Below are 13,590 nucleotides of genomic sequence, written 5' to 3'. Positions count from 1 at the left end.
AGTGTGTGAAACTCTTGTTTGCTGCACAAAAAGCTCGCTTTTCTAAACATTTTGCAATGGATAAACACGAGCTGATATGACACTAAATAGAATACTCTTGGGAATTTACTCTTGGGTTTTGCACTGGGTTGTCAGTCACAGACTTAAAAAGAAATTCAAATAACTAAGCCTAATTATAACCATATAAGTCACCATTTAATTGTGGCATTGGTGAACCAATTGTAGTAACCAACCACAACCTCCTACCACATAAAAAGTTGTGTATTTTTATAAAAAGAAAGGTATATTTTTAGATGTAAAAAGAATGAATTAGGTTGTTTTGTATTTAAAATTATGAATACAGGATTATATAAATGACTTAACTTGACACAAATTTGTTTACATCATCTCATACATCATCATCATCATCTTCCAGCACTCAACTGTGTTAGTTGTAATAGATTAAGAGTAACAAAGATTTGAATAGCTCCTGGCTAAAGCAATATTACTATAGCTTCTAATGCAATGTTGCATGTTAAGAAAAGTGGTTACCAGAACACATTCAGAAACTATGACTAACATACCAATAGGCCTATATTTAATCTCATTCTCATTCTATGAAGCATACACCAATATTCTAACAATTCTAATAATAGTACATTTTTACAAGGGCAGATCTCACAAATCTTGGGACGCTGGTAGTGGTGCATATGGACTTCACACATTTTCATTTTCACTTCAAGACAGAGAAAAAAAGTGAAAAAAGAGAAAAGATATAGAGCACATGGTGAATCCCTGCAGACAGGGAGTTTTTTATTTGGTTGTCATTTCTGCTGCTATACATAGTACTCAGCTGAGACCGAGAGGCACCGCATTATACCACAGACAAGAGCCAATGGCCCTTTTGCTAAGACTGTTAGAGCTTATATATATTCTTTACAAATTATCAAAAAGAAAGAAAAACAAAACAGCCTTAATAATGAGAAAAATGTAACCTAGTTCCAAAAAAAAAGTCAAACATTTATATTGGGATCTATCTGCTTGTTGTATGCTTGATTATGACTATTACAATGCAAATTATTCCGTTTATGTACACGTGTATTATACAGAAGCTTACATATAATGTAAATCAAGCATATTCACACATACACATCATGCACTGATTCACACACACACACACACACACACACACACACAGATGTAAGAAGGGTGATGTCAGCAAGAGTCTTTTAAGCTTATTTTAATTTACATTTTACATCAAAAATAAATGAGCACTTTTTACATTATCACACAGGGTGCATATGACAACAAAAAAGAATAAGCCTGCCCTTATTCATATTACTTTTACTGCCAAGTCACTACGATGCAGTCGACAGATCTGAGAACTTGTGTCTCATTCCACCTCTGCCACATGGGCCACCTCCACTTCCATGGTCTGGATGATCTCTGGTGCATCTTCCACCTTGACTGAAGCTTGCTGTGCCAGGACGTAGTTCACCACCTGCATTATACTCTGATCGGACAACGTGGCCACGGAGCCGTCACTCACAGCCTGCACGGCCTCCACGGTTTCTTCGGTGATGAGCACGGTCTCTATCTCCTCTGTGGCGGGAGGCTGTGGAGGCTGGAGTTCAGGGGGCAGCTCAGAGCTGAGGATGCTGACGGCGTGCTCCACCTGCGTGCCCTGGTTGTGGAACTGCAGAGTGTCCTTCTCCAGCATGATCTTGCCGGGCAACTGATCTCCGTGGAACTTGGTTATGTGCTTCCGCAGCGTTCTGGCGTCTATGTGGGCCTCCTGGCACAACGGGCAAACGTAAGGGCGCTCGCCCGTGTGAGTGCGAACATGGCGCTTCAGCGAACGAGCATCGGCCCATGCAACGCCACAGGTCAGACACTCAAAGGGCTTCACTCCTGGAAAAAAAAAAAGACCAGCATGACATCTGTTATACTCAGCTATTTATATGCATTGCAAGTGGCTGACACCTAAATCAAAATGTCAGTTGCCTGTAAAACTGCCAAATACAAGCATGAAAATGTGTAGGATGTCTATTAGGCTGTACTTATCAACAAGAATGACATGCAGCACCACCTACAGCCACATTGCAGATGTGCAGATTAGAGAAATCTTTTCAAAGCAAATATTGGCCCGGGCCTATACCATGATGGTAGTTGAACAAACTCAGGGTTACAGGATTCGTTTCAAGTTGACAAAACCAAACCAGTTCAATCAGGATTTGTTGGTACCATGACACTTTCTCTGTCAACTCAGGCTTCGATCCTGAGTTCATGGTGTGCACATGAAAATGTGACATCAGTAGCGAACAGCCAATCACATGCCTTGAAACAGAGAAACTGCGATTTAATTCTCACGAGAGAGTCAGCAAGATTTTCTCTCATCTGCCAAAGACTACAAGATTGAAGAATATGAAGTTCATAAATGCATTTACAAAACAAGAAAATGTCTTGCTATATCAGTGCAAGTGAAAGTGGTAAAGTTAGTTTATATAGTTGCTAATAATTAATTATAACTTATTAATATTACATATTATCGGTATATGTTCATGTTCATACATGTTTAATAATAACTGTTAAACTAAAATTACTTGTGTAATGGATTAGGGTTGTAATAATTATATAAATAATATAGAATTCATATAAAATAATTATAATGAATAATAATCGCTAAAAGCCAGACAATTTTGTATTTAAAAATCTTTTATTATGTCGCGACCTTTAATTTGGAGCAAGAGAAATTGGGGGAGTGACTTTATTTCGTCAGAGGTGTGTCACTTTGCTCACAGCTGATTGGTCCCGTTTAGGTTTGAGATCTCTAACCCAGAACATAACCCGCCCCGGAACAGGTTAGCGTGGAGTGCAAGTGTTTTGTTTTTTTTACAACACTTTTATTTATCAAAAATTGTCAGACAAGTTTAAATGCCATTTGATTTTGTCCGTGGAGCGCAAGTTACTATGGTGATGAACACCGCTAAAAGCTGAGCCACTTTCATGGTGCCTAAAACCTAGGGTTGGCACAAGCTAAATTGAAACATACCTGCCTATCACCTAAATCGGCTTCATGGTATAGGCTCCTGGTTTCACAGACAAGGCTTAGATTAAGCCAGGATTAGGCCTTAGGACATTTACCCCTGGTTTCACAGACAGGGCTTAAGACTAGTCCTAGACTAAAATGTAAGTCTGAGCTGTTTCCACTGAAATAAACTTGCACTGACTGATCTTAAAAATATATCAGTGCCTTTTTAGTTTTAAGATGCACATCGGTAATGTTTTTTTTCTAAGCATGTTTATAAAAATTACTTAAATGTCCTAATTGATCTATGGTCTAATCCTGGCTTAGTCTAAGCCCTGTCTGTGAAACCGGGCCTTTAGTAGCTTTTATAAACGTGCCTTAGAAGAAAACATTACTGGTGTGTGCATCTTGAGATAAAACAATGGCACTGATTTCAAGATATGTCAGCGCAAGTTGCTTTCAGTTAAAACATGCAGTTTAGTCTGGGACTATAGGCTTAAGCCTCATCTGTGAAATCGGGGGAAAAAGTATTAAATTGTTTTTTTTGTTGACAAAAATACATTTTTGTTTTTAAAGCAGAATCCTTTTTTTATCTTCCTGAAGTAGCTATTGCATGCGCACACACAAATATATAAGTATGCATGTGTGTGTGACTGTGTGTAACATATTAGTATTACTAATAGTGGAGAAATGAAATGGTATATTTGTGGGGAACTAAGAAAAACAACGAAGTGTTGTGCCGTGCAGCTTATATGCAGTAAAAAGGTTAACTACATTTTCCTTTTTACATTTTTGTTTGTTTTGTTTAGGGTGAAACAGTTCCTGAATCTGCATATAAATGATTTATTATCATTCTACATGTGTTTATGTATGATTCTCCACTAACCCTGGTGATTATTCATGTGGCGGCGGTACTCTCTGAGCTGTGTGAACTTCCTCCCACAGTGTTCACACTCTCTCTCCAAGTTCTGCTTCACTCTGCCCTTCTTTCCATGAGTGGCTTTCTTGACATGCCGTCTGAACAGGGCCTTCTCAAAGAACTCCTTCCCACACACATTACACCTGGCAAAAGGTCAAAACACACAATATAGTTCACCATCTACGTCTAACAAGTGCTTGAGCCACCGAGTTCAGATATCATATAATAGAGAAATATAATTTCCATAACAGGCCCTTTTGCAGTGTAGAAACTAGATCATTAGATATTTTTTTAAGCAATTTTTTAATCGTTTTCTTCAATAAGCACAAACAAACAAACAAAAAATACACTTTTTCATCCTCACCTGAAGGGCTCTGCAACAGTGTGCGATTTGACGTGCGAGTACCAGTCTTTCTTCCAGCTGTAACATTTCCCACAGACCTGACACTGGAAGGGCTTTAGGCCTAAGTGCTTATTCATGTGCTGCTGCAGGTCTTTCGCTTCAAAGAAACTCTTATCACAGCTATAATAAAGGAACAAAAGGTGTCAAACCATTATGTGGGAAGATACGTGAATAAAAGTTTAATCGGGGGGTTCACAGAAAGCAGTCGTGTGCATGCATCGAGGGATAAGGCACTCACTGAGTACAGTGGAATGAGCGGACATCAGGTTTGGGTTGATGTTTCTTGAGGTGTTTGCTCAGTCCGGATGCACGGTGAAAAGATGCTCCACAGGTTGTGCATAAGTACTTTGATTCACCTGTCAAACAAACTGCTATTATGAACTGCTCATTTAGCACTATCATATTGTTAATGACAACATTAATACTAAAAGCGTAAATATTTGCTTAGACAACAATTCGACTCAATTGTTACCTTTTACTAATCATTTAAAATTTGGGTCAAAATTAGGTCTAATTCAAGTACAGTAGTCAAAATTAGAAGTGGATCAAAAGCTTTCATCAGAGTTATACATGAATTTTGAACAACACCCGTTCTTGTCTTAGGACAACTTTGATTACATTTTGTGATACATTTCAAATGTTGACTACTGAATCCACTAGTTCGATTCATACTTTCAAAACCATGCTGACCAATAATTGGAGCAAATGAAAGTGTTTATGCTGGAATCTAGATTGTTAGACTTTTATAAAAAATATTTTTAAAAACATATTTTAATATAAGAAAACATTTTACAAAAATATTTTATGGAATATACCTAATAGACCTTAAACCATCCTTTCATAATCTCTGACAAATGACAGTCCAAAAGTCATACATATCCAATGGAGAGTAGTACAGGATGTGTGGTGTTCAGATCATATGTGTAAGCAGAATTTTCGGATGCGATTTGAGCTTCGGATGTGATATTTTAACTTATGTGGCTAGACCATATGTTATGGCCAGACTGGGTGTGATGTATTCCAATCGAAACTATGACATTAGTCCAAATTACCAATTTTTTTCCCACTAAAACATAATTCTTTAAACACTATTTCTGTAAAACAGGAGGTTATCAATAATTACATCGGAAAATTCTTTTATAATTCAAATGCTTTCATTTTTTTATCATAACTCCTATAGTTAATACTAATCACATAATACCAGTTTAAATGCCTGCATATTTAAGTATTCGTCTTGGCCTGGCACAAGCAAAATGTGTGTGTGTACCTGTGTGAATGCTTGTATGCTCCTCTAGGCTTCTTTTGGTGACAAAAGACTTTTCACAGACAGTGCACTGAAATCTCTTAAGAGAGTCGTGCAGCGCCCGGTGCATCTTCAGGCTGTGCTTGGTGGCAAAGCTTTTCCCGCAAACCTTGCAGGTGTGCGGCCTCACCCCTGTATGGTTCAGCATGTGAATGCGCAGGGAGTACAGCTTGGGCAGAGTCTTGCCACAGATGTCGCACACAAACTCCCGTTTGGTGCGGTACCTCGCCTGATCTTCGGGCCCCTGAGAATCTTCTGTGGCCATGGCCCGTGTCATGCTGGCTCTCTGGGTCTTCTGATGCTTGTGACGGGCCAAATGTGCACGGAGTGAGGCTGCGTACTGGAATTCCTTATTACAAATCTGTGAGGACAAAAGAAAGGTCAGGAAAAATAACCAAAATGCATAAAGATCAGGCAAGAAGTACTTTTTATTTAGCCCAAGGATACATACACTGCACTTGAAGCTGCGAGCCTTCTCATGTTTCAGAGCGTGCATGATGAGGGCGTACCGCCTCTGGAACACCATGCCACACTCATTACACGCATGTTCACCTTCCACAACTTCTCCTGGGTCTCCCTGCAGTGCGCCCTCCTCCTCCAGTGTCTCTAGCTGGTCGACAACAGGCTCCAGTTCCTCTGCTAAAGGTGCTACGGCATCAGGAACAGCCTCTATGTTTGACTCTGAAATCTCATCAGGATTGTTCTTCACAGACTGAACCGGTCGACCTCTCCTGGCAAATCTCGGAGGTGTCTGAGGACACAGTAAGATTCTATGAGGACAATCAGGCTGATTTTTTTTTTTGTGTATCCAATCGTTGGCTCATTGAACAATAACAGCATATTGGCTGTCAATGACAAATAATAGTGTCTATGATTTTTTTTTAAATCTAGTTTAATGCATGTGCCAACATTTTGGCTGCACATTTTAAATGTATTCATGCTGATTTTATAAAATAGTTATACCATTTTTAAGTAAGGTTTAAATTTGTGGTGTAAATGTAATGGGGTGTAAAAAGTACTAACATTTCACTTGTATGAACATTTTAGAACATTATGATATCAAGAAACCAATACATGCTTCACAAAAGGGTGCATCAAGGCCACATAGTAGGCACACTTTTGAGCCACAGCATGACAGATGGGCCACCCTGCGGGTCTTGTGGACCTTACAAATGTGCCAAGTCCAAAAGGGCATCATCTGGGACATGGTCGTCGTCACATTTACAGATGAATCACATGTCGAGTGCCTACCTTTGCAGGGGGTGAGCTGCTTCTCTCTTCCTCCTCGGTCTCAAGTCCCATATGAAGACGAATGTACCCTCCTTCTTTCACGGATCGTTTTCTGAGGTATCTCTTGTTGGGATCTTTGCATTCCTCTTCTTTTCTCTCTTCATCTGCACCGGATCCATCCTCAACCCCCTCCATCTCCGTGGGCTCCTCCTCTGAAGGAAGAGGTGGTGGTGGTTCAGGCTGCTTCACTTTAGGGGGTCTTCCTGGCCTCCTCCTGACCGGTGCAGGGGCTGGCTGTGGTGGTGCTGCTGCCGGCTCAGGTTGGCGTGTGGGCTCAGAAGCTTGGGGCTCATCCTGCACAGCAGGTGGCGCTGCCGCAGCTAAATGCACAATCTCAGAAGCGTCCATTTTGCCAGGATCCACACTAATGAGATAGGCTCCCGTTTGAATACACTCTGCTACAGGAGTGTCACCAACCAGTGGCTCCTCTACAGACCAACAAGCCTGTACTACAGCCAGGGACTCACCTGAACCCGCTTGCCCAGAGTGAGTGACCAAAGTCATGGTCTCACCCTCCTCTGCCTGGCCACTGTGAGCCACCATAGCGAGAGACTCAGCTGAGCCAGCCTGTCCACTATGAGTAACTACAGTCATTGTTTCGCCATCGATGGTCGCACCAGCAAGCAAGGCCAGCGATTCAGCCGTCCCGATTTCACTTGCGATTACAGCCAGAGACTGTCCTGCTTCAGGTGTGTCATCACTCTGCATAGTTACCACATAAGTTTCGGAAGTGGTGGGTGTGATTGGCTGAGGGGGCGCAGGCGGGCTGGCCACCACAGTGTGGATGTCTCCTCTCTGATAGACCATCAGCTTCTGTTCTTCTACTTTCTTATGCACAGATTCACAGATCTGAAGCACTTCAGCCATCAGTAAGTGCCGTGCCAGTGTGGCTACCTCTGCCATCACACAAAAGTTAAAGGTCAGATTGGAGGTGTAGGCAAAATCCAGTAAGGGCAGAAAACTGGCCTTGCTGAAGCCTGGAAGGTAAAACAACACAAAAGAAACGATTACGATTTGAATACATATAATATGCATATAAATAACACATCAACAAATTAAAGATACACTATGTAACTTTTACCCTGATTCACTATGGTAAGCCTATTATAAGTGTTTTATATTTTACCAACTCGGGATGGTTTTGTGGAAAATTGCATACATGCGTCACCTGCCTGTGTGTGTTTCGTCATATCCGTAAATAGAGAAAAGTTGTATGTAATAGAGACGCATGTATGGTGTAGGAGTGGCATAGGTTAGTTGTCACAATGAGCAAAAAAGGATGACATGAGCACACTAAACCCCTGTTTAAAAAAAACAAAAACAATTTCGAACAGAGTAGAGTGCTGGCAAAAAGAGAACATGACAGAGATCGCTATACAGTGAGAATCAACATTGGCTTGGCTTTTCAAAGATGTTGAGAACTGAGTGATTTGAAATGTTATAAAAGCGATGCAGAGATGGCGTTTTTATTCCTCAACAGGTGAGTAAGGTATTCATTAAACAGATAAATTGCCATTTGTAGCTCTCGAAGTCACACTTTGTCACACTTTGCACAAGCACAAAACAATGTTCTTCCACAAAAATGCATGCAGTTTTGTTTTTTAACCGCTAGAGGGCCAAAAGTTCCATTGTGTACTGTAGACCTACCCTTAACTGGTTAATGTTCTTACACAAATTACAAACTAGCTCGGAAGCTGCCTATCTAGGCAACATTTTAGACATTAGTGGTTGACTGATATAGATTTATTGATGGCCGATGACAATATCTTAGAGAGCAAGGTGGGTGATGGATGATAAAGCTGATATATATATCATACTATTTAATGTAAGTATAGTAAATTACACATGCTGCAATGAAATGCATTTAATTTTACATAATATTTTCTAAATTTAGAAAAAAATAAAAATCTATCTATACAGAAAAAAACTTGAACTTGATAAAAAAAACTGTAAAATAAACAGATTTTTACTTTAGACAGCAACTTCTTAATTCTATAATCAACATAACAGTATTTTTCACAAATAAATAAATGGTTAAAAATAATGAATAAATAATAAAAAAGTAAGTAGTATTTCATCTGGATTCAACAGAGGATTTAACAGCTGGATTTGCTATAATCTGTGAGGCTTATGGAATTATGGAATAAAAAATTAGGTATTAAAATAACTTATTTAAATTATATGAATGCATATGACTGTATTTGTTTAACAGTTCAGTCAAATAATTTATTTGTTATGACAGTAAACTAGACAGGTTAAGACATGGGAGCTCCTGAATGCATTGCAATTTGCTCAGTAATAAGTTTATGCCAAGATGGTGGATGGAGCTAAAAAAAAACATATTTTAGAAATTACTAAAGAGTATTAGTATTTTATAAACTAAAATCACATAAATAATAAAAAGTGTTCAAATGAACAGTAGTACACCGTCTCACCCAATATTTGTATGTGCAATATATTTATGTATATTAAAATAATTTTAAAAGAAAAGTGCTAAAGGAGTTACTGCTCATAAATAGTATTTCAGATCAGTCCGTTTTGAGGTCACATTTTGGTTTGGATGCTGTCTATGGAAATAGGACTGTGACACCGCCCACTAGGGTTTGGAACAGAGATTATATTTAAATACTTCTTAAACATAATTCCTCAATAAATAGTTCATGTTTCATCATTTCAATCAAAAGCATCCTGCATTCTTCTCACCAGAGAGGTCAACGACAGCTTCATGACTGGTCACAGCACCCTTTTCCACAAAGAGCTCGTAGAAATAATCACTGCAGGAGGCCAGTACAGCTTTATGTGCCCGATGTTCCTCGCCCTCAATGATCAGGGTGATATCACAAAACTCATTTCTCTGTCGCTGCTGGTTCAACCTGTCCAGCATGGTCTGCCCATGCTTTGGTAAGAACTGCTTGACAACTCCCTTACTGTCCACCTATAACCATGAATGAAAGAATATATCCATCAACTTATCTACAAAATATTAAATATATTTATAAATAATATACAATATAAATATATAATAGTTGTATTAATATAAGGTTTAAATTGAAGAATAAAATAATAATATAGTTATATATATATTTGACATTGATTTCTATGTTCTGTCTTTTGATATACCGGTAAATAAACTATTGCACATGGAATATTTTCAATTCAATTCTAAATTTCAGGGGGTAAATTTTGTATTCAGTGACACAAATGGCATTCTGTACTTACAAACACCAGTTCGTGTTTATCAACTGAACTGGACTGTTCCTCATCCAAATCATCATTTGCCTCATCATCCTCTTCCTCGCTGGCACAGGCAGAGGTCTTTCGTCTAACTTGTCGGACAGCTTGTTTTGTGGCATCTTCAGCATTGCCTCTCCCCTTCTCCTGCTTGTTTTGGCAGTGACTGCACTCTTTGATGCAATCCTTCACTTGCTTCAGTACACCTGTGTTAAGAAGACTAGGTTTAGGCTACATATAATAAAAGACTTTGTCTAGAAAAATCAATAAATTACATCTATTTTTGCCATGGGATTAATAAAGCATCTGTCTATCTCACTGTCTTATTAATATCTATTAAATATATGGGGATTCTTAAAGTTGGCATGAAACGGAATGATTATGATCCTATTATGATGCACATCCAAGTGAAACTGCTGCTTGAACAAGAACATATGTACAAATACAACCTTCTTTACAACAACAACATAAAAAAGTGACAAAAGTAAAATTAAGAAGAGACGGAAAAAACAAAACAATATGTAGGGTGGGAGTTGATTTTGTTTATTGGGAACTGTTTGGATTGTTGGATCATTGTGGTTTAGCCTACTATTGCTGTGATGTCATGCGAGTGACAGTTTGTCCCGCCCTCGCGCCAGTAAACACGCCATCAAAGAAGAGACGTCATAGCAAGTGGGAGAAGTTAATTAATAATGATTACGCGGACACATGAATAAAAAAAAAAAAAAAAAAAAAAAACATGTGCACGAATTAATCCATTATAATAAATACTGCAATATTTAAAAAAAAGAAAAAAAAAGAATTATCAATTTTGATTTCATGGTGCATATATATATGTATATGACAATAAGAAGAACAAGAGTGAATAAGAATAAGAATAAGAGTGTTCTTATTACTGTCATTCATGTTCGTTCCTGCAATCTACCTGCACCTAACCAGGCTGTGCATGGACCTTGGGTTGAATTGGAATATATATATATACATACATACATACATGTTTTCACACTAGCCACTGTATCCAGCTGTATATTCCTTTCTTGTCACCTGTTGTGACATACTGACGAGAAACATTTCAGCGATACCAGCTGTCACACCGCATCACAGAGCTGGAAAGTTTTGCCGTCATTAAAGTTGTGATTAGTGTGTACCTCTCCACCAGTATTTCTGGGAGATGATCTCCCATGTCTGCTGCTGGTTGAGGTGTTCCCCTCCGGACGTGATGTGCGCCTCCGTGATGAGTTCCTTCCGCCTCTCGGCCTGCAGCACCACTTCCAGCTCCGTGAATTCATCCAGACCTTTCTGCCGCCTCTGGTAATAAAGAATCCCATTGCGCACTATGTAACAAGCAGCTGCTTTTCGGATCTTTCTCTTGGTGTTGCCGTGCGTGCCCGGTGCGTAAGGCTCCCGTTCATCGGTCAAGTAGCGCTGGATAGCTAAATAACTCTCCTCGCTCGACATAACCCCGATTAATGACGCTCACTCAACAAAAACAAGACACATCAGCCTACGAGAGGTATTCTCGAGCGTAGAATTCAATAATGTATTTTTTCAGCCCGTTTCCACTTCCATATATAACACAGAAAAGTATCGGCTGTGATATTTCTGAAATATTTTCCAAGGGGGAACGTCAGTTCTTGACCGTGTGGGGTGGACTTGCCTGAACAGACAAAATGGCTGCTGCACAACCGGATGTTGCGTTTGTAATGGCGGAAGCAGTACCCGAGCACTTCACGTGTAGGACAGTCACGAAACCAGCAGATGGCGCTGTTCACCAGAAAATAATTTCACCAAACATTCTGCGTTGTACATACGAATGTCACAAGTAGACATTTATTGTGTCGTACTAAATTATTAGCACTCTAAACATAGTGCATTAGAAATATTTGGAGGAAATATATGATATACTTTAAGAAACACTATAATTTGGATGTAATCATGAACAATATCGTACCAGTTATTCAATGTGAGCTGACCTACATAATTTCTTGACTAACCAAATGAGGAATTAATTTATATTCACTAACATTTGTTGTTTTCTTTATCTCTCTGTCATTTAAGCCCCTTATGCAGACGGCACAACTACTGAAGATAAACTTAAAAGTGTAGAAGGTAAATATTTATCAAAGGTAGGCTAAAATATGTTATTTGTACTAGGAGTAAAATGAGGTAGTGGACTGTTGGCTATTTACATTTTGATGTAAATACACACTGGCTAAATTTGAATCTTACTGGTCTGTAATAATCGTACAGGTGGTTGCATTTATTTAATTAAAGAGCGAAGCTTTAAACCCCCCCTGACATTCGTTATGGGGTGTTTTCTCTCTCTCTCTCTCTCTCTCTCTCTCTCTCTCTCTCTCTCTCTCTCTCTCTCTCTCTCTCTCTCTCGCTCTGCTGGAACATCATCTGACAGAGATAAATGAAAAGCCAGCACCTCTGTAGAGGGTTGCCAGGCAACCAAAATTACTCATCACATACTCTTCTGTGAAGGCTTGGGTTGTTCACAGCATCAGTTTGTCCACAGCCGAGTTCATCCTTATCATTGATGCATTCCTTCCATTGAGAAGACCCATTTAGTCCCCTGCACACTTCTGACCTGCCGTACTGATAAAGTCACTCTTTCATAACGGCTAAAGTACACATACGCGCATACTCACAATCACAGATGGAAAGCTGTTTGTCAGTAATTATGTATAACAGTCAATTTTAGAAAATAATGAAAATAATAGAGAGAGAGAGAGAGAGAGAGAGAGAGAGAGAGAGAGAGAGAGAGAGAGAGAGAGAGAGAGAGAGAGATGAAGTCACTCTTTCATAACGGCTAAAGTACACATACGCGCATACTCACAATCACAGATGGAAAGCTGTTTGTCAGTAATCATGTATAACAGTCAATTTTAGAAAATAATGAAAATAATAGAGAGAGAGAGAGAGAGAGAGAGAGAGAGAGAGATGAGCTCAGCTCTTCCCTCTTGTTTTCCTGTTGTCTGCAGAAGGGGGGCGCTGTTACAGCGCATGGTAAGATGTCGGTCCTTGAGTCTTTAAAGGGATAGTTTACCCAAAAATGAAAATTCTGTCATTAATTACTCACCCTCAAGTCGTTCCAAACCCATAAGAATTTCGTTCATCTTCGGAGAGCTTTCTGACTCTCCATTGACAACTACGCAACTTCCACCTTGATGCTTCAAAAAGTTAATAAAGAGATCGTACTAATCCATATGAATCACACAGTCAGCAATTGCTCTTATGTATTTGCAATAATTACGTATCTCTCTATCCACCAAGAAAACCCTGCATAGCAACATTCTAGCAGCTACTTAGCAAACACTTTAGCAACCATCCATAGTACCGTAACAACCACCTAGCTATGGTACAAGCAACTGCCTAACAGTTTCTCTTTCAAACAGTTCGATCTAGTTTGAAAAGATAATTTTCCACCATTC

At 39.2% G+C, this 13,590-nt stretch overlaps 1 protein-coding gene across 1 annotated transcript; it reads right to left on the bottom strand.

Moving 5' to 3' along the window:
• Positions 1-753: 753 nt before the first annotated feature.
• On the bottom strand, positions 754-11,826 carry zbtb11 (zinc finger and BTB domain containing 11). The gene is made up of 10 exons (XM_079882542.1): positions 11,302-11,826; positions 10,142-10,359; positions 9,626-9,857; positions 6,884-7,899; positions 6,084-6,383; positions 5,597-5,993; positions 4,568-4,685; positions 4,291-4,449; positions 3,894-4,069; positions 754-1,890 (listed from the first exon to the last, which is right to left on the bottom strand). The coding sequence occupies exons 1-10, from the start codon at positions 11,609-11,611 to the stop codon at positions 1,373-1,375; spliced, it is 3,444 nt and encodes a 1,147-aa protein (XP_079738668.1). The 5' UTR covers positions 11,612-11,826; the 3' UTR covers positions 754-1,372.
• Between the last annotated feature and the right edge of the window lie 1,764 nt (positions 11,827-13,590).

This window comes from Squalius cephalus, assembly GCF_949319135.1.
Source record: "Squalius cephalus genome assembly, chromosome: 10".
Classification (NCBI taxonomy): domain Eukaryota; kingdom Metazoa; phylum Chordata; class Actinopteri; order Cypriniformes; family Leuciscidae; genus Squalius; species Squalius cephalus.
Note: the sequence above shows the minus strand (reverse complement) of the source record. Positions and strands in the feature narration are given on the sequence as shown.